This window comes from Ciona intestinalis, chromosome 7 (assembly GCF_000224145.3).
Source record: "Ciona intestinalis chromosome 7, KH, whole genome shotgun sequence".
NCBI lineage: Eukaryota > Metazoa > Chordata > Ascidiacea > Phlebobranchia > Cionidae > Ciona > Ciona intestinalis.
In genome coordinates, this window is record NC_020172.2 from 4562587 (window position 1) to 4580148 (window position 17562).

The 17562-nt window shown below is 33.5% G+C and overlaps 3 protein-coding genes across 4 annotated transcripts in view; all 3 read right to left on the reverse strand.

Moving 5' to 3' along the window:
- The window catches only part of LOC113474370 (cytochrome P450 10-like), a 2992-nt gene extending 773 nt beyond the window's left edge, over positions 1-2219 (reverse strand). The window contains exons 1-5 of the mRNA XM_026835119.1: positions 2061-2219; positions 1165-1344; positions 734-903; positions 368-493; positions 6-56 (exon numbers count right to left, since the gene is read on the reverse strand). Coding sequence (XP_026690920.1) covers positions 6-56; positions 368-493; positions 734-903; positions 1165-1344; positions 2061-2190 — 657 coding nt within the window. The 5' untranslated portion in view covers positions 2191-2219. The remainder of the gene's footprint in view (positions 1-5; positions 57-367; positions 494-733; positions 904-1164; positions 1345-2060) is intronic.
- Positions 2220-4169: 1950 nt separating this feature from the next.
- LOC113474003 (cytochrome P450 10-like) lies at positions 4170-8877 on the reverse strand. The gene is made up of 11 exons (XM_002127005.5): positions 8748-8877; positions 8278-8460; positions 7805-7974; positions 7314-7439; positions 6948-7023; positions 6494-6624; positions 6003-6142; positions 5574-5736; positions 5196-5322; positions 4785-4896; positions 4170-4522 (listed from the first exon to the last, which is right to left on the reverse strand). Exons 1-11 carry the CDS (start codon positions 8833-8835, stop codon positions 4324-4326), a joined length of 1515 nt encoding a protein of 504 aa, XP_002127041.1. The 5' UTR covers positions 8836-8877; the 3' UTR covers positions 4170-4323.
- Positions 8876-16613, reverse strand: LOC100180823 (cytochrome P450 10). Of its 2 annotated transcripts, none has more exons than XR_003396053.1 (11): positions 16381-16613; positions 15771-15959; positions 15068-15237; positions 14205-14330; positions 13904-13979; positions 13436-13566; positions 12848-12987; positions 12374-12536; positions 11924-12025; positions 10798-10912; positions 8876-10311 (listed from the first exon to the last, which is right to left on the reverse strand). XR_003396053.1 is itself a non-coding variant. In XM_002127130.4 (11 exons), exons 1-11 carry the CDS (start codon positions 16463-16465, stop codon positions 10110-10112), a joined length of 1524 nt encoding a protein of 507 aa, XP_002127166.1. In that variant the 5' UTR covers positions 16466-16613; the 3' UTR covers positions 8876-10109. The 2 variants fall into 2 exon arrangements, 1 of the variants encoding a protein (XP_002127166.1); XM_002127130.4 differs by having other exon boundaries at positions 11899-12025.
- Between the last annotated feature and the right edge of the window lie 949 nt (positions 16614-17562).

Consider the following 17562-nt stretch of genomic DNA (forward strand, 5'->3'; position numbering starts at 1 on the left):
AACACTGCAGTACTTTCAATAGCCCATTTTTGTAGTAAATCTTGAAAGTGAGGTACCTGAGGTAAAACAACATAACTTTAACACAAATGAATGAATAAATACCTGAATGAAATTTACTTTATCCTCGCCTGGAGGGAAAACGACAGTTGTTATAACACGGGTGTTCTCTTTCATACACCCCTTAGTGACTACTGGGTAAAAGCAATTGTCGTTAAGTGTCTTGCCAAGGACACATAAACCCACAATGGTAGCAACGAAATATTCAAAGGAAAACACTTAAATATAGAATGTGAAAACTATGCATTCTGTATCAAAATTTATTGCGAAAACATATTTTGACACACTGATACAATAATCTTAATCTGACCTCATTATTTTCGTCTAAGTTTTGACCGATATAATCCACAAATTCTTCTGCCACCTCATGCTGTTGTTTGGAGTGTGACCAAACTATGGAGTTTTTTAAGAAGTGCTGATTCACCACTTTGCGTAGCTGTTATAAAAACCAATCAATATAACTTTTTTAAAGTAACTTTGTGGGTGTGTTTTTTATGTATGGCTGACTATTTATACTTTATACAACCCATTAGTCACCACCGAGTTGGAGCAATTGCTGATAAGTGTCTTGCCCAAGAACACATACTTTCACAATCGTAGCAGCGACGAGCTTTAAACCCATAACCGGGTTAGATACATGTGAGGTAACCGGTGTTCACAACCACACGTGACTTACCTTGTACCAATCTTCTCCTACATCAAATGGAAGTCCAATTGACCATCCAAGTAGTTTTCGTGCCGACACAACAAATTCAACGGGTTCCCTGTGTGATATTTTCTCCTCGGATCTCAACAGAACTTCATTATCATCAGGTAAAGTACTGAAGACTTGTGGCTTTGAGAAAGCTATGAGAGTTTATACTTTATTAAAAAGTTAGCATTACTAATTTCTTTTACATCATCATTTTGATTATTTTTGATAATTTTGAAATACAAGCCTAAAGTTTAAAAGTTAAAACACAGATGTCTTATATCATACACCTTGTGCAACTTGTTAACTAACCAAGTATGATCTTGTTATGCATTTAGAAATCTTTTACCAGAACATCTGTGTTATATCGACTGTCAGTTTGCGGCCACGCAAGGATAAAGAAAGTCTCAGTATACCTGGAAAAACATATTCCTTATAAATGGGTCCCAGTAACTGGTGCCTCCCTATAAAATGTGAAGCCAAATTTGTTTTATCAAATTTTTTCAAGAAGGTGTAATCGAGCAATGTTCCAATGAAAGGAAGTCCCTTGGGTTCCGGCATATATTTCAAACTCTTTGGTTCAATTTGTGTATTTTCTGTGAAATTAAATTTGGTGTTAAAATAATTGATTTGCGAGTGCAAAAGCCCTGCTTTTTAACTGACGCTCTTCCCACACTTTTATCTATAGCATGTTTAAATAACCGTTGTTTGCTGTTGATTCCCTTCTCTTTGTTCTTTAAATAATATAATCTTTACTATCGTGTTAGAAGAAAAAAATAAAAATAATGCTATGCTGTATGGATCATACTACAAACTTTGGTGCATCATATATAGACATATTGTTAAGTAATCTGCCTAACCAACTAGTATTAGTATTCCTATATAACTGACACCTCATATTACATATAAATAACAGAGTGTTCTGTGGGGTAAGATGGAACACAGCATTTAAATCAAGAGTGTTCTGTGGGGTAAGATGGAACACAGCATCTAAATCTCATATTGCCTAAACCTGTTTTTGACAATTAACAACTCTCTTTAAGGGTTGCACAGCCACAGTTGCTGTTTAAAAATTCTGTAAATATTTCTTATTTACTACCAAACAGGTCGAAAAATACGAATAAAAACCTGTCCCATCTTACCCCACGCTACTGTATGTAGAGTATACCGAATATAGGTATGACAATACTCTTGTCTACACTGTACGTTACGCACAGACACGCTCTCCTATTTAGTCTTCGGTTTTTACATGCTCACATAAAATAATAAAATATACTATATAATAATAAAAAATAACTAAAACGCGGCTTACCGATAGTTGTTGTATCCAAAGTAGTCGTGACGACGGTTGAAGAAACATCTTTTCCTGCACAAACATAGCGAGCAGCCATCAAAATCGCATCGTGACGTTGAAATTGGTTTAGTCTTTTTCTCAACAACATTTTAATGTTATTTTTATTCTAACAAAACTGCATACAACTTTGTTATTAAAATCACTTAGTTTAAAAGCGAATAAGAGTGTATTTTTACCCTTATCGAACTGTTAGACAAGAATTACGCAGAATATTTTATCAAATGCGTTAACTAGAGAAATGTGCCAGCATTTAACGACAATTCTATCTGCGGCGTCATGGCATTTATTTCTTCACCGCTGCTGCACGAATTCAATTGATCATGTTGCTTATGGCATAATGTAATACTTCGTGATATATTTGCAACGTAACATGGTCAGGAAATGGTCTGGACGCTTGTGTCATGGAATTGGTATACGTGACGTGACGTTTATCTTGATCAGTTGAATTTAGGAACGAATGTCACGGCCAAAATTGACTGTCAAAGCTAAATATAGCCAATGCATTTTTGACGCGTTCGTTTTACCGGGGAAAGTGGCTTATGTAAGCAAGAACTCGTTTAACTGGTTTTTCATGTTTATAGGCTACATGGTTTGTAACCGCGTAACCCCAATGCTTAAATAAAAACTACTGAACTGCATTAACAATTCTACATTTGTAAATCATGTATTAAAAACACACCACGAATGCGCTTAAAAGTGAAGCTGCAATTGGTTAACACATATTTATAAACACGCAGTCATTATATTTGTATTAACATGTTGCGTTTTACATTAGATTGATTTGTCGACTGTTAAATTATACTCGTCTGTTCTACACGCATTCATACGTTATCTTGCTAACTGTAAATGGCAAACGCCGCCACACAATCAACATTTCGCGCAAATAGTGCTGGTTCACTATAAATGGAAATATCAATCTGTCAATCTCAACACAAAAAGGAAACTGCGGTAAAATCTGACTCGCGGCAAAACGACTTGCAGTTTCACATTTAATAAACCATGGTAGTATAGAGACGATTAAATACAAGGAGAAAAGTTAAGCTCTTACCCGTGAGTTTCGCTTTTTTTGCACAAACCAAACATAATAAACTTACTCCTAAAATAGGCCTGGCATAAACACAATGACCTTGTTACAATAATTGAGATTAATAGGAACAATACAAATGTTAGGCGGCCGCTACATAGCCAAGTTGTTGCCATTAAACGCGTGCCAATAAGCGTTGGTAACGATGAGCTCATGAAATACAGCTGCTTCCTCCGGCATGTAATTGTATCTTAAAGGGGCATGCCACGAAAAATCAAAATATGTCTATTGATAAAAATGCTTAAGTGTTATACAAAGGTTACAAGGAGGTTTCAAAATACGAAACAGGTACTTATGTGTTGGTAACGAGGAGCATCTGCAGTATATTAATTGTATATATATATATATAGTACGGTGGAGAAAGATGGACACCTTTCTTCCAGAGACCGTTGTAAATTGTTTAAACTTGATCGGGATATTTGGATATTATGTGGTATAAGTTAAGACGTTACTAGTTTGTAAAGTAATTTATTTTTACAAAAATTCTACAATTGCTACTGATTTACACACAATACATTGTGCAATAAGAAAAGAACCATTGGAGAAAACGTTCAAAAGCACGCACATTTTGTACTTTCTATAAAATTTTAATGCATAGCTTTTTAAATTAAACAGTTAGGTTGCTGAAATTTATTGTATAAATGGGGAAAAACGGTTCGAATATATGAGATATACTGCACATAACTTAACATGCATGGCTAATTAAACACAGTTAAGTTAATGAAAACCTAAAATGAAGAAAGGGGGAAATAAACAAAATGATTTTATATAAATACAGCACCAGTAATTGGTTCATAATTAAATCTATATGAAGAAAATAATTTGAAAATTGCATAATTACATAAGGTAGAAAAAATTAACAAAAGTTTAAGACAGTGGGATTAAAGAATGAAAAGTTAAAAAAGTATATTGTTTTCAGAAACATGAGGAATATGTAATAGTAGTTGCACTATAGGAGGTATTTAAAACTGAAAATTTATTTCTTTTCTGTTTTATTAAAAAGCTTGTTCTAACAACTGTTATACTACCGCTACTATTTTTACCGTTACTGAAAACTTTTTTGTTCTTCGTTATCGTGACTGAAACAAAATAAATTTCATTCAAAATAAAAATTAAATATCAGATACTGAAGAATTATTACAAGGGAATAAAAGTGAACTGAGGTTCTTCAGATGGCACAGTTACCAATCTGAAATGTGGTTTAATTGGTTTGTGATGATATTCCACTTTATATCGACTGAGTAAACTGATGAGAAGATAATGAACTTCTTGCATCGCAAATTTACGACCTGGACACGCTCTGGCGCCCATGCCAAATGAACCAATCATAGCAAACCTTGGAAAAACAACCAATCAGAGCTACAGAATTATAATTGTAATAAGTTCTGCGAATCTGACCCTGATCTGGTGCTCATAAAGTTGGACCATTCTTGTGTAAAGAATACAGTAAGGATCTGGTAGTAGGAGAATGTAGCGTATTATAAAAGACATATATTTACCCTAAATTCATCGTTTGTATTTCCTATTTAAATAACAGCCTTGATACTTCAGCTTCCCCGAAAAAAACAAACAAAAAAATGACATGAATATTAGTTTACTTTGATTTGTGTTTCCTTTCCAACCATCGCTCAGGTAAGAAACTTTCTGGTTGGTCGAAATATTCGGGATTTTTATGATGCGCTACATTGGAAAGAAGTAACAGTCTTGTACCTGTAAAGTAAAAGAATCACATTAAAAAAATGAATAAATTTATTTTTGCTAGTTTGTTAGGCAAGGACAGTCTTTATAACACGGCTGTTCTGTTTCATACACCTTGTGCCCGCTAACGAGTTACCACGTATGTAACTTTGAGTATGAATACTTTTTATTTATGGTTGACAATTTGGACAACCCATTAGTGACCGCTAGGTTAGAGCAACTACACATTACCTAAGGACATAACACTGATTAAAATAAAAACATCAAACTAATTTCAACTTCATAAAAAAATGATATAATTTTATTTTAACCTGCTGGTACATTGTATCCCGATAAAACAACATCCACGGGCAATCGTCTTGAAGTTCCAGGAGTTAACGGAAACATACGCTGAGCTTCAAGCGCACAAGCATGAAGATATTTCATTCTTTGGAGTGACTGAAAAAAAAGCAATTGATTTGCTTTTATTGCTATTTATCTATCTTTATAGTAACTTATTTGATCTTTATCTACCCATATTATCCCATGCCACCATTGTTTAAAAAAAGATAAAGGATCAATCGCTACAGAATTGATCCGGACTGTTATTTTCTTACGAGAATTGTCTAACTTCATAAGCACTAGATCAGTGTTAAATTCCAAAACTTTTTCACAAAATAGTAAAAAAATCAGTAAAATAGTTTTTTTACCTTTCCATCCACTTTTCCAGATTGTAGAGCAGTTTTAATTTCTTCCCTTAATATTTCCTGCTTGTCAGGATTAACAGCCATGATATAAAGCATGAAAGCTGCTGCATTTGAAGTGGTGTCCACCCCTCCACCAAGCATATCTGACACAAGAATGTCAACCTCCCTGAAAAAGGAAATTTATTTTTTGACAAACCAGATGTGATTTTTTTATATTTTTTTAAACTTTATGCTCGCTTGTGGGTTACCTCGTGTAACTTTATAGTATAATGTTTTTCATTTTTTAACTGACATCCTTTTCTACATTTTTTATAAATAGCGTGTTTTAACTAAATTTGCTGTTAATTTCTTTTTCTTCCTTCTTTAAATAACATCTTCTACTTCACTATCGTTTTTAAGATATCAAAAAACTATGCTATTATTTTACATTACCCTTGTGGTAAATCTTTTTTTGTCATCAATTTTTCCAACTTGGTCAGTTTCTCAGGATCTTTTTCTTTGATTCTCTTCAATAGAATATCTCTCTGTTTCTTAATTGCTGCAACCTGAGCGGCTTGACATTGCTTCAATGCCTAAAAAAATTAGAATATTGTAAAAAAATTGGAAATGTGAATGATTATATAATAGAAAAAGTTGGTTTATAATAAAACATACGGATTTTATTCAATACGCACACTGTACCCATATATATGTCTCTTAATAACTTTGTGGTTTTTCCCTTTTTGGGGGTCTATTTTCTTGTAGTTTGACGATTTGGACAACCTATTAATGGCCACTGAATTCGAGCAGTGACTGTTACATAATACCTTGACAGTAAATCAAGAACAAAGATCAGTATTTGAAGAAAAAGTCTAAATAAATAAATTACAGAAAAAACTGCAAAACATGATTAAATCTCAAGAACAAACTTTTAAAAAACTCACTCTTATTTGTTTTGTTTCAAAATATTTCCAAAATGGAGGTGCAACAGTGAGTTCTGCCATCAGTTGGAACATAAGGTTGCTGTTGTCGACGATTTCTTGAAGGTGTTCTTCAACCTCTCCAGTAAACATACCTTTTTAGATAAATCAAAAAAAGAAAATTTCAATACAGTGCAAATATAAACATGTTACATACATTATGGGTGCAATTGGACACGACTCGGCAATCGCTCCAAACCAGCGGTCACTGATAGGTGGTATAAGTTATCAGCCATACATAAGGAAAACATTTAAAAAAAATCGCCTCCGAAAAATAATTTTCCACATAGTTACATACTTAGTAACTCGCAAGCTGGCGCGTGGTGTATAAACAGAACACCCGTGTTATAATGACGTCGTTTTCTGTCACATGAGGATTAAGCAAGTTACATTCATTCATTTAAGTAATATAAATTACCGAATCTTGTGTCCAAACTAAACACTCCAGCCCCCTCTAGTGCCCATTTGTTTAAAGCGAGAGCAAAGTTGGGAACCTAAGATATCTCTAATGTTATATAAATAAAACTGTTTCATGGTAAATGCTTTCTAAACTACATCTGTTAAACTAATTTAAGAGGTGTATCTTTTATATACAAGTGTATTTTAATAATTCTTTTATCATTTTTTTTCTCATTTTCTTTGTTAAGGGAATTTGACTTTGGTTTGGCAATTACTTGTTAAAATGTTTTAACTTATAAGCAAGGTGATATTTTAACCAACAATTTTTCACACCTGCCTGTAAACTGTACTGCGTAAATTAAAATCCAAATATAAATATTCTTACTTCATTATTTGAATCCAAACTACGACTTATATAATCAACAAAATCTTCTGATACTTCATGAATGTCTTTGGAGTACGACCAAACAGAAGAGTTGGTAAGAAAATGCTCATTTACAATTCTGCGCAGCTAAACAAAAATATTCCAAATGTTATTATATTAAAGTAATAATAAAAGCCAACTGCTTATTTATGAAAATCTGTATATATACTATATATATATAACATTTTTCTCTTAAAAAGATCTTCCAAAACAACTTACTGTAAATGATGACTGGTTGGTTTTAATGCCAAATATTTGTTTTAATGCGGTCGTCAATAAATAAATATTCTTCTAAAAACCAATCAATTTACAAAAAGACAAATTATTTATATTTAATTTAAACTAAAACGAATAAAATTAGGAATGCATGAGTGTTTCGAATTAATTGAAATTAAAAATTGTTGAAAAGGTTAAAAAAGTATGAAAGCAACATACACCAACTAATAACTTACCTGATACCATTCTTCTCCTTGTATATTGACCAGACCACTCGGAACTCCAATTCTTTCTCTTACTACTTTTAGAAATTCAATTGGATCTCTATTAGCCAATCTGCTTTCCAATCTGAATAATTTCTCGTTATCTTGTGGTGAGAAACAATGAACAGTTGGTTCCGATAAGCCTGGTTTGTTTTAATAAATATTATGATTTTGATTAGAAAAGGATAAGAACTAGGCAACTTTTATTAACGGGAATCTAAATTTGAGTGTTGTTAGAAATGCTTAAAGGTGGGAAATGCATTGATTGTCCAATAACTCATATGCGGACACAAAGTGTATGAAATATAAAACCTGTGGAGTAACAACTGTCCTTGCCCCGCCATGCAAAGATAAATAAGTTACATTCATTCATATATAAACACAAAGGTTAAGACAGCATCTGCCCTTTTGCATACAAAAAGTTTTTCCAGTCTTGCTAAGAATACCTGGGATTATTGTTTCCTTATATATCGGACCCAGTTCATCAAATCTGGCTTTGAACAGATTGCTCAAGTTAGCAACATTAAATCCACGGAACTTTGTGTAGTCTAAAAACGTGCCAAGAATTGGAAGGCTTTTTGGTTGAGGGATTTCGGAAAAATCCTTTACTGCAGTTTCTTTGCTTTGAACTGAATAAAAAAAGTTGTTTGGTTATAAAAATATAAATAAACTTTTTATATCTCCTTAAAAACGATAGTGCAGATCATGTTATTTAAAGAAGGAAGAGAAGGGAATCAACAGCAAAACAACAGTCGTTGAAACATGGTATGAATAAAAAGTCAGTTAATGTTAAATGGAAACATGTCTGTTAATAAATATGTAAGAGCACAGTGATTATCCAAAACATACTGTCCTTGTATATATTACAAACAGTGTTCATAAAACAGGTTACAAATTAAGATACAGGTCCATTTACCTTGTGCATGTTGAAGCCTTACAATGCAGATAACTTTAAAATAATCAAAACTTCTTCTTCTTGAAGCTTTTTGCAAGCAACTTAGCATTTTAAAAAAGTCAAAACTGAAAAAAAATCTCTCCTAGACTCTAGATAAAGAACAAACAAATGAATGTAACTTGCTTTGTTCTTGGTGGCGAAAAGAGACAGTAGTCATGACATGGGTGTTCTATTTCATACACCCTATGTCAGCTTACAAGTAGCCATGTATGTTACTTTGTTGGTGGTCATAAATTGAGATTTTATTTTAACAACAATCAACAGGTATATACAAATATGGTTAGTTGGTAGTAAACAATGAAAATACAAATATAAGAGTATGTATGCATCTGAAAAAAATGAAGAAAACTCTGGTATTTCCGCTACCAGGCATAATGTAAAAAATGTTTGGGGGCTCATCTGGTATAAAAAATACACAACGCCTTTTATACACTACAAAAAAACGCTTATTCACTAAGTTTTTTACACCAGATAGGCTGCTAAATAAAAACCAAGAATATTAAAAAAAAAACACTTCAAAACTTGTATAGTAGTAAAAAAATATGCAATAATGTTGGCAACCTGATTTGAACATAAAGTTTAAAAGATTAACTTTATACCGGTAAAAATCTATAGGTAGTTTGGTGTAAAAATACAAATATTAGTAAAAAGGTACTTCTGCAGAGGTAATTACAACATTAACAGAATAAAGGTATTGAAAAACACATATTATTGATACATGGTAAAAGCTAAGTTGTTCTATACAAAATCAATAAAAATGTTACATCTAACGATTTTTGCATTGATTAATTTTTTGTGATTTTACATTCACATTTATACAAGGCAAAACATGTATAGCAATTTTTGCATTGATTAAAAGGTACAGCAATTTGCATTGATTAAAGGTATAGCAATTTTTGCATTGATTAAAGGTATAACAACTTTGCATTGAATAAAACTCACTGTAAAATGTATAAAATATCTTACGTTGAAGAAGATTAAATTAATGTAACAATACATAAAGGGAAAAAACAACATTTTATTAAATATTTTCATCAAGTTGTCCCAGCATGTGAGGATAAATAAGACCCAAAATGTTACAAAGTTCAGACCAGTATATAGGGGTCAGGATAATACCTAACGGAAAAAAATCAAGTCCAGCAAATTGTATGATGTAAGAGATATATATTTCGCCTAAATGGCATTGACAGTCCATTATTTAAAAAGCATCTTTTGAATTTAAAAGAAAAGACCAACAATACCATTGTTTTGTAAAATATGCATTCTCATTTAAAATTTATTCCAAAGTCTCTAATTTAAATAAGATCAAAGGGTGGATAGTTTTTATGATAGGGGAATAAAAGTGAACTGAGGTTTTTCAGATGGCACAGTTAGCAATCTGAAATGTGGTTTAATTGGTTTGTGATGATATTCCACTTTATATCGACTGAGTAAACTGATGAGAAGATAATGAACTTCCTGCATCGCAAATTTACGACCTGGACAAGCTCGAACACCTCTGCCAAAGGCACCAGTCGTAGCAAACCTAAAGTTACATAAACGAATAAAAATTATTTTGTCTCTTCGGTCACGATCAAAGTTTACAAAAGCGAAAAGACGGGTAGGACCGGTAAAATATCAGTTGTTAAAACACACTTATTAATAAAAATAGAAATTAACCTGTTGTGGATAAAAGACGTAACCTTTACACTCCACTGGCACCATAGTACTGTGGGGGAAGATGGGACACCTTTAGCACATAACAACCAAATATCCTGATCGTGTTTTAAACAATTAACAACGGACCAGGAGAGTCGTGAAGATACGATTTGATAATTCTTTGAATGTTCTTTGTTTACTACCAAATGGGACGAGAAAATAGAATGAAAAGGTGTCCCATCTCCCCCCCCCTACCATGCAATGTAAAAAAATAAACAACATTCGATTAGGAAATATTAAAGTTCTAATCAAAAGAAAAGTTTGTGCAAAAACACAACCCGTACAATGGGGGTAAAACATATTCAATACATACTTTGATTCAGAATTTCTTCTTTCAAGCCACCTTTCAGGTAAGAAAGTTTCGGGGTCTTTAAAATATTTTGCATCTTTATTATTTACTACATTCCCTGTCAGTAGTATGCGGGTGCCTGGGCAAAAAATGTTGAAAAAATAAGAAATTATAAGAAATAATGTTATACAGTATATGACACAAGAATTATATGTATGTCTAGAAGTGGCTGAAGTTGACCAACTTTTCTGAATACTGGGTCCTACCAAATGAAAATATATGCTCAATGCTTAATGCTGGATTCTTTGTTTTACATATGGTAGGGTGGGGGAAATGGGACACATTTATGTTCTATTTTCTCTTCCTATTTGGTAGTAAACAAAGAACATTAAAAGAATTATAAAACCGTATCTTTACAGTGTCCATAGACCGTTGTTAATTGTTTAAAACCCGATTAGGATATTCAGAATGTGCTAAAGTTGTCCCATTTTCCCCATAGTACTTAATAAATTACTCATTGTTCCTAAAATAGTTTGACATTACATGTTCGATACCAAATTGTATAACTTATGTCACGTACACGCATCATGTGATATTTTAAGACTATTAAAAGATGCAACTTATCCTTGGGAATGTAATCTATCAACTTGAGATGAATGAATGAAGCTTGTTTATGTTCACATGGCAACATAGGTGTTATGTTTCAAGCACCTCGTGTCTGATTACATGGTACCATGTATACAGCTGTGCTGGTGATTGTATTTTATTATATATGGCCGAGATTTCTGTATGACTGGCAATTTGAATCAAGCATCAAACCTGGCATCAAGTAAGGGTTATAATGCAAGGGTTCCGACTTCTGACCACTAAGCCATGGTGTCAGTTTATTCAGATAAAATAACCAATATATTATGTATCTGTGTAACAAAAATCACAACTTCCGAAAAGGTATAAGGTGACTGTACACGGTATCCGGAATTCGTCGGTTTTATCTGTTTTGTCCGGATTGCGCTGCCGCATGCGGAATTGGACACGGGTTTGCATACAACTTCACAAGCGAATTTACACGCCAGATCCTGTGTGCTGCCACCTATATCGGTTATAATACATAACATATTAGCAGACCTGCTGGTACATTGTATCCACATACTTCTATATCCTTTTCAAACATTCTGGCTACTCCGAACGAAAATGGGAAGAGGCGCTGAGTTTCTTGCACACAAGCGTGGAGATATTTCATTGTTTGTACGGACTGTTAGGAATAGTTAAAAGTATAAGTTTAAACAGTCCTTCAAATAACTAATATACTTTGATGGGTAAACCAAAGTTGAAAAACATAAAAGGCTTAGTTATCTGCTACAGATTAAAATGACGCACTCGCTGCTACCATTGTGGGCATACGTGTCTTTGGGCATAACACTTAACGACAATTGCTCCAACCCGATGGTCATTAATGTGTTGTACCCACAAAGTTACATACAACTTGTAGACGGGCACGAGGTGTATGAAACAGAACACCCCTGTTATAATGACTGTCGTTAACCGCAAGGCGAGCGCGGATAAAAGTTATATTTGAAACTTAAATAATTAACTGCTTTACCCTGCCATCCACTTTCCCAGATTGTAGAGCAGTTTTAATTTCTTCCCTTAATATTTCCTGCTTGTCAGGATTGACAGCCATGATATAAAGCATGAAAGCTGCTGCATTTGAAGTGGTGTCCACCCCTCCACCAAGCATATCTGACACAAGTGAAGCAATCTCTCTGTAGCAAACATAAGGTAATCTTTTAGGCGCTTATGAGTGTTCAAGATACAACTATTAGGTAATACAGGGGTTCTAAAACTTGTGCCACAAACCTTAGGGGTTGCTGAGATCATAGCCCACCAACTGTACACAAAGTACATGTGTTAGATAAAACATAACAACGATAGCAAAGAATATTATTTAAAAAGCTGAATAAAACATCAATTGTTAAAACACGCTATGGATATATAAGTATGGAAAAATGGTTAGTTAAAAAGAGTTGCTATTTAACAAGTTATATTGAATAGAAAACCAAGTAAGAAAGCTTACTCTTCATTAAGGTCGCTGTTTTCAAGCACAGTTTTTAACTTTGTCTTTGATCCTGGAGTCTTCTCCTTCATTTGGTTCATTATTTTCACTCTCTGTTTCTGTATTGCTTCACTTTGTTTCTTTACAACTGAGGTGAGAGCCTAAACAAAAGGGTTGCAACTGACAGTAAGACAGAAAAATCCCTTTTTTTTAAATTTTTTTCTTTTTTTTTTGTTATGTGAAGTAGTTTCAGTAGTTTCAGTTATACCAAAAGCTTAAATCCTAAACTGACAGCAGGACAGAAAAATACTTTTTTTTTCATAAATTTTTTTTTCTCACATTTTTTTATGTCAAGTGCAGTATTTTCACACATACCCTTACAATGGTAGCAGCTTTGAGCTTTGAACCCATTCCCTTTGAGTTAAAGGCAGACATGATAACCACTTTGCTACGGCGCCGATGAAGAAACTTACATTCTGTTACTTCTGCTACCAGGCATCGTATAATTATATTAGTGGCTCATCTGGTATAAAAACGTAGTGTATATCCAACGTTTCGTCTGCCATACGGCGAGACTTCATCGGGGAATGAGAAAAGAAACTAACATACCTTCATTTTTCTTGTGGTGATGTATTTGTACAACGGTGGTTTTAGAAATAGATCCGTCATTAAAGTAAAGCTTTCAATCACTTGATCCATGATTACTTTTAAGTTATCGTCCAATTGACCAGAAAAATTACCTGCGTGTAAAATAATATATAATAATTTTATAATAATATTTTCCAAAAAAACAACCTAGAAATACCTACACATTTTTGTTGTTGTAATAATTACTGTATATTTTGGATCCAGCCTAACTTTATAGCATAAAAATATAACTTATACAGATACAATAAATATATCTGATAAATGATCAGATTTCAACTTTAAAAAACAAGTTAAAACTTTAACTATATATTTTTTAACAACAATTAGAGTATTTTTAATAAAAAAATATGTATTATATGTATATAAAGGTCCTAGTTATATCTTTATTATTAATTTAAATTAGTGAGTAAAACAATAAAATTAAATTACCGAATCTTGTGTCCAAACAAAACACTCCAGCCCCCTCCAGTGCCCATTTGTTTAAAGCGAGAGCAAAATTTGGAAACTGCAACAGGTATGAGAAATTTATATTGTTGGTATATAACCATAACCTCATGACTCTCATAGACCGTTGTTAATTGTTTAAAACTTGATCGGGATACTTGGATAATATGTGCTAAAGGTCTTCCTATCTTCGCCCCCCTACTAATGGATTGGGACCTGGAGCCAAGCTTAGTTTAGTTGCCTAATGACGATATTAAAAAAAACAACGGGTTGCATTTGACCTTACCTCATTATTTTCATCCAAGTTATCAGCGATATAATCCACAAAATCATCACAAACTTCATGTAAAGCACTTGAGTAAGACCACACTGATGCATTCGACAGCAAATACCTGTTCGCCACTTTTCGGAACTAAATGTTACGTTACTTTTAATAATTATTTAATATAAATATGTTACACCCTATGCACTAATAAAACTGGAGCCAAATTTATCTTAAATCCCTATAGTTGACAAGGAATCAAGGACCTCACCCATATAAAATAGAAATAAAATATTGCCAAGTTTAGCATGTTCAACTGTAATACTTGAAGCTACAGGATACAGGATATAAGCTAGAATCTGTTATAGCTATTCTGCAACTGCAAACATTAAATTAAATTTAAAACATACCAGAAAACAAATTATCATAATATTGATAGACCACACACTTGCCAATTAAGTATGTGTGCAGCTGTCGAAACAGAATGTGTCCTTGAAAACCTTATAAATGAATGTAACTAGCTTTATCCTCGGGAGACCGGAAAACAGCTTATAAGTTACCATGAATGTAACTTTTTGAGTGATTGCTTTTTTTGGTTTTTTTATTCTTCGTATTTATGTATGGCTGACAATTTGGACAATGAATTAATGAACACTGGATTGAAGCAATTGTGTTAAATATAGTACCCAAAGACACATATGCCTAAGCTGTGCCACAGCGCTGGACCTAAAACTAACAGGTAATGGGTTAAAGGCTTGTCCCAAGTCGTCCCTGCTACCATTGTGGGCGTGTATGTCTATGAGCAAGATAGTTAACGGCAATTACCCAGTGGTCACCAATGGGTTGTATTAATGGTCAGTCATACATTATAACAAATATATCCACACCTTAAACCACTCTTCCCAGCTTGGATCCAACAAACCAGAACTCACTCCTGCATTTTCTCTAGCGATCTGAATAAAATCTAAAGGTCCACGGTTGGAATATTTATCCTCAAGTCTAAACATTGCTTTGTTGGCCTCAGCAGATGAACAGAATACATCATAGCTTGTCAGCCCTGTAAATTAAGTTGGCTTCATTGTAAATCTATTGCAATGTCAAATATATTGGTACCAGTATACATGCAACAATCATAGTAACATAATACACATGTGTTGTTGTGTATATTATATATGGTGTTAATGAAAAATTTTCCCTCCATTGTTTGACCGCTAAATGTAAAACTAGTCTTTATAACCACTGACTAGCAACCTATAACACTTTCCACCAGCCTAATCCGGGCCCCAAAAATACATACCAGGGGTGGTATACTCGGCTACCGACTAAACCAGTCGGTCTCGGTAACTATTGGTTACCGCGTTTTTTTAGTCGGCCGACTAAAATTTAGTCGGTGGTTTTTCACATTTAGTCGGCCGACTAAGTTTCTGTGCATTACTCATTACAGAAGTTAGTCGGTCAAAATCGGCCGACTAAAATTTTAGTCGGGCGACTAAAAAAGCAAAATCAAATTTAGGCGGCGACTAGTTTAGTCGGTAGCCGAGTATGCCATCCCAGTTGCTATTACTAACAGACCAGGCCAACGTTTTTCACCTGGTAGGACATTTTCTTTAAAGATTGGTCCATATTTTTTGTGTCGCTTCTGGTAATGTGAATACAGCTCTTCAGTTTTGAAGCCGCGTAACGCAGTGTAATCCAAGAACGTCCCAAAAAGACCTTTTGGCTCGGGAATGTCAGAAAATGGTTTTGTTTTTGCTGCGTTGATGTTGCTGGCTGTTTTTGCTTTTTAAAGCAAGTCATTAGTCATGAAAATTATATGCAATTTGCTGTTAAAAAATTAATATGAACCAGAAAGTAGACGTTTCACAGTAAAGTCCAAGCAATTTTTTTAACATGATAATAATATCTCTATTTTTCTCTTCGATTACGGTAGCAAATATTTAGAAATATTTAAAACTAGATTTAGAAGTATTTAAAATTTAAATCAAAAAAATATTAATTCCTAAAAGTTTGCAGAAAATGTAAAAGTATTATTCTTTATTGATAATATACGTCATACGATATACGTATTGCATTGGATTTGTATGGTGATACATATGCCACTAAAACGAAAGTAAATGGTTCACTACAGAAGCAGCAGAATTTTTTGCGGCAATCCAAGTTAAACAAAAAAATCGCATATTTCACAAGTTGCTTAATTTACCTTCTATGTGTTGCCGTCTATTTGAAGTAACTGCATTTTGGTAGAAATTGGTGAAAAATCCACGTTTTTGCCATTTACGAATCATTTTAATTTAGACCAGAATAAACCAATAAACACCATTTACAGACGCAACTTTTGTTCCACAACAAGAGTGACTGACTCAGCAGAATTACCTTTTTCGTTTTTTTATTCGTCAGTGAGGTTACTAGGCCATTCGTCAAAGCGCGTTCCGTTTCTGTCCTTAAGAACCAAATATTTGACATGGTAGGAAGGGGATAGATGGGACTCGTTTTAATTTCATTTTCGCGTTTCATTTGGTAGTAAACAAAGAACATTTAAAGTATTATGAAACCGCATTCTCACGACTCTCACAGACCGTTGTTTAAATTTAAAACACGATCAGAATATTTAGATATTAGGTGCTAAAGGTTTCCCGTCTTCCCCACCCTATACTATATCCCGGGAAGATCATGTAACTTATTTAAAATGAAACAACGCTAAAAAGTTTACGTTTAATGTGCTTTATTTCTTGAACTTAGTTTACATGTCATGTCTGAATTAATATTTTGGCAATGAAATACTTTACACAAAATTAAAGTTTGTTTTTTTACTGGTCGAAAATCATTGTACGTTAGAAGACTACAGCCATCTGTGACTTTGGCCTTCACGAAAACTGCTTCATTGGTGAGACTGTCACGATATGAACACAGGTTTATCTTCTTAAAAAGCTTCCACCCCGAACGATCAGTTACTTTCACCATGTTATCTGATACTTAGAGTCCAACTAATGCATCGAAACCAAGATCCTCCGCATTTTGAGTTGTGCTACAGAAAATGTAAGCGAAATGAAACCCAAACTAGTGTGATGCACTAAGTATTTATAACGAGTAAAAAAACATGGCAATCGACCATGTTTAGATAACTTATTGACCATTTTTAAATCATTTCATAAAGCAAGCTCGATACTGTTCTGTTGTCTTTAATGTGCTAACTATATCTAATCTAATGAATATTAATTATTAACCACATTTTTGGTATTATCTCCACAGTGAATGTCATGACGCTAAACTCATAACATGCGTGTAAATTATTGACCGCATCTGTAGCCTTGATGGTCATGTGCAGTAGTTCTGGATAAATACATCTGACCTATATGCCGTTTATTACGTGTATATCACAGTG

Coding starts and splice junctions, on each gene's coding strand:
- LOC113474003 (XM_002127005.5), bottom strand. CDS start 8,835: ATGCTAAGTTGCTTGCAAAAAGCTTCAAGAAGAAGAAGTTTTGATTAT. Junction 7,024..7,313: donor GTTTGGATTCAAATAATGAA/GTAAGAATATTT, acceptor GAGATATCTTAG/GTTCCCAACTTTGCTCTCGC. Junction 5,323..5,573: donor CTGGAAAAGTGGATGGAAAG/GTAAAAAAACTA, acceptor CTTTTTTTTCAG/TCACTCCAAAGAATGAAATA.
- LOC100180823 (XM_002127130.4), bottom strand. CDS start 16,465: ATGATTCGTAAATGGCAAAAACGTGGATTTTTCACCAATTTCTACCAA. Junction 13,567..13,903: donor TTGTTTGGACACAAGATTCG/GTAATTTAATTT, acceptor TTTTACACGCAG/GTAATTTTTCTGGTCAATTG. Junction 12,988..13,435: donor TCACCACAAGAAAAATGAAG/GTATGTTAGTTT, acceptor CCTTTTGTTTAG/GCTCTCACCTCAGTTGTAAA.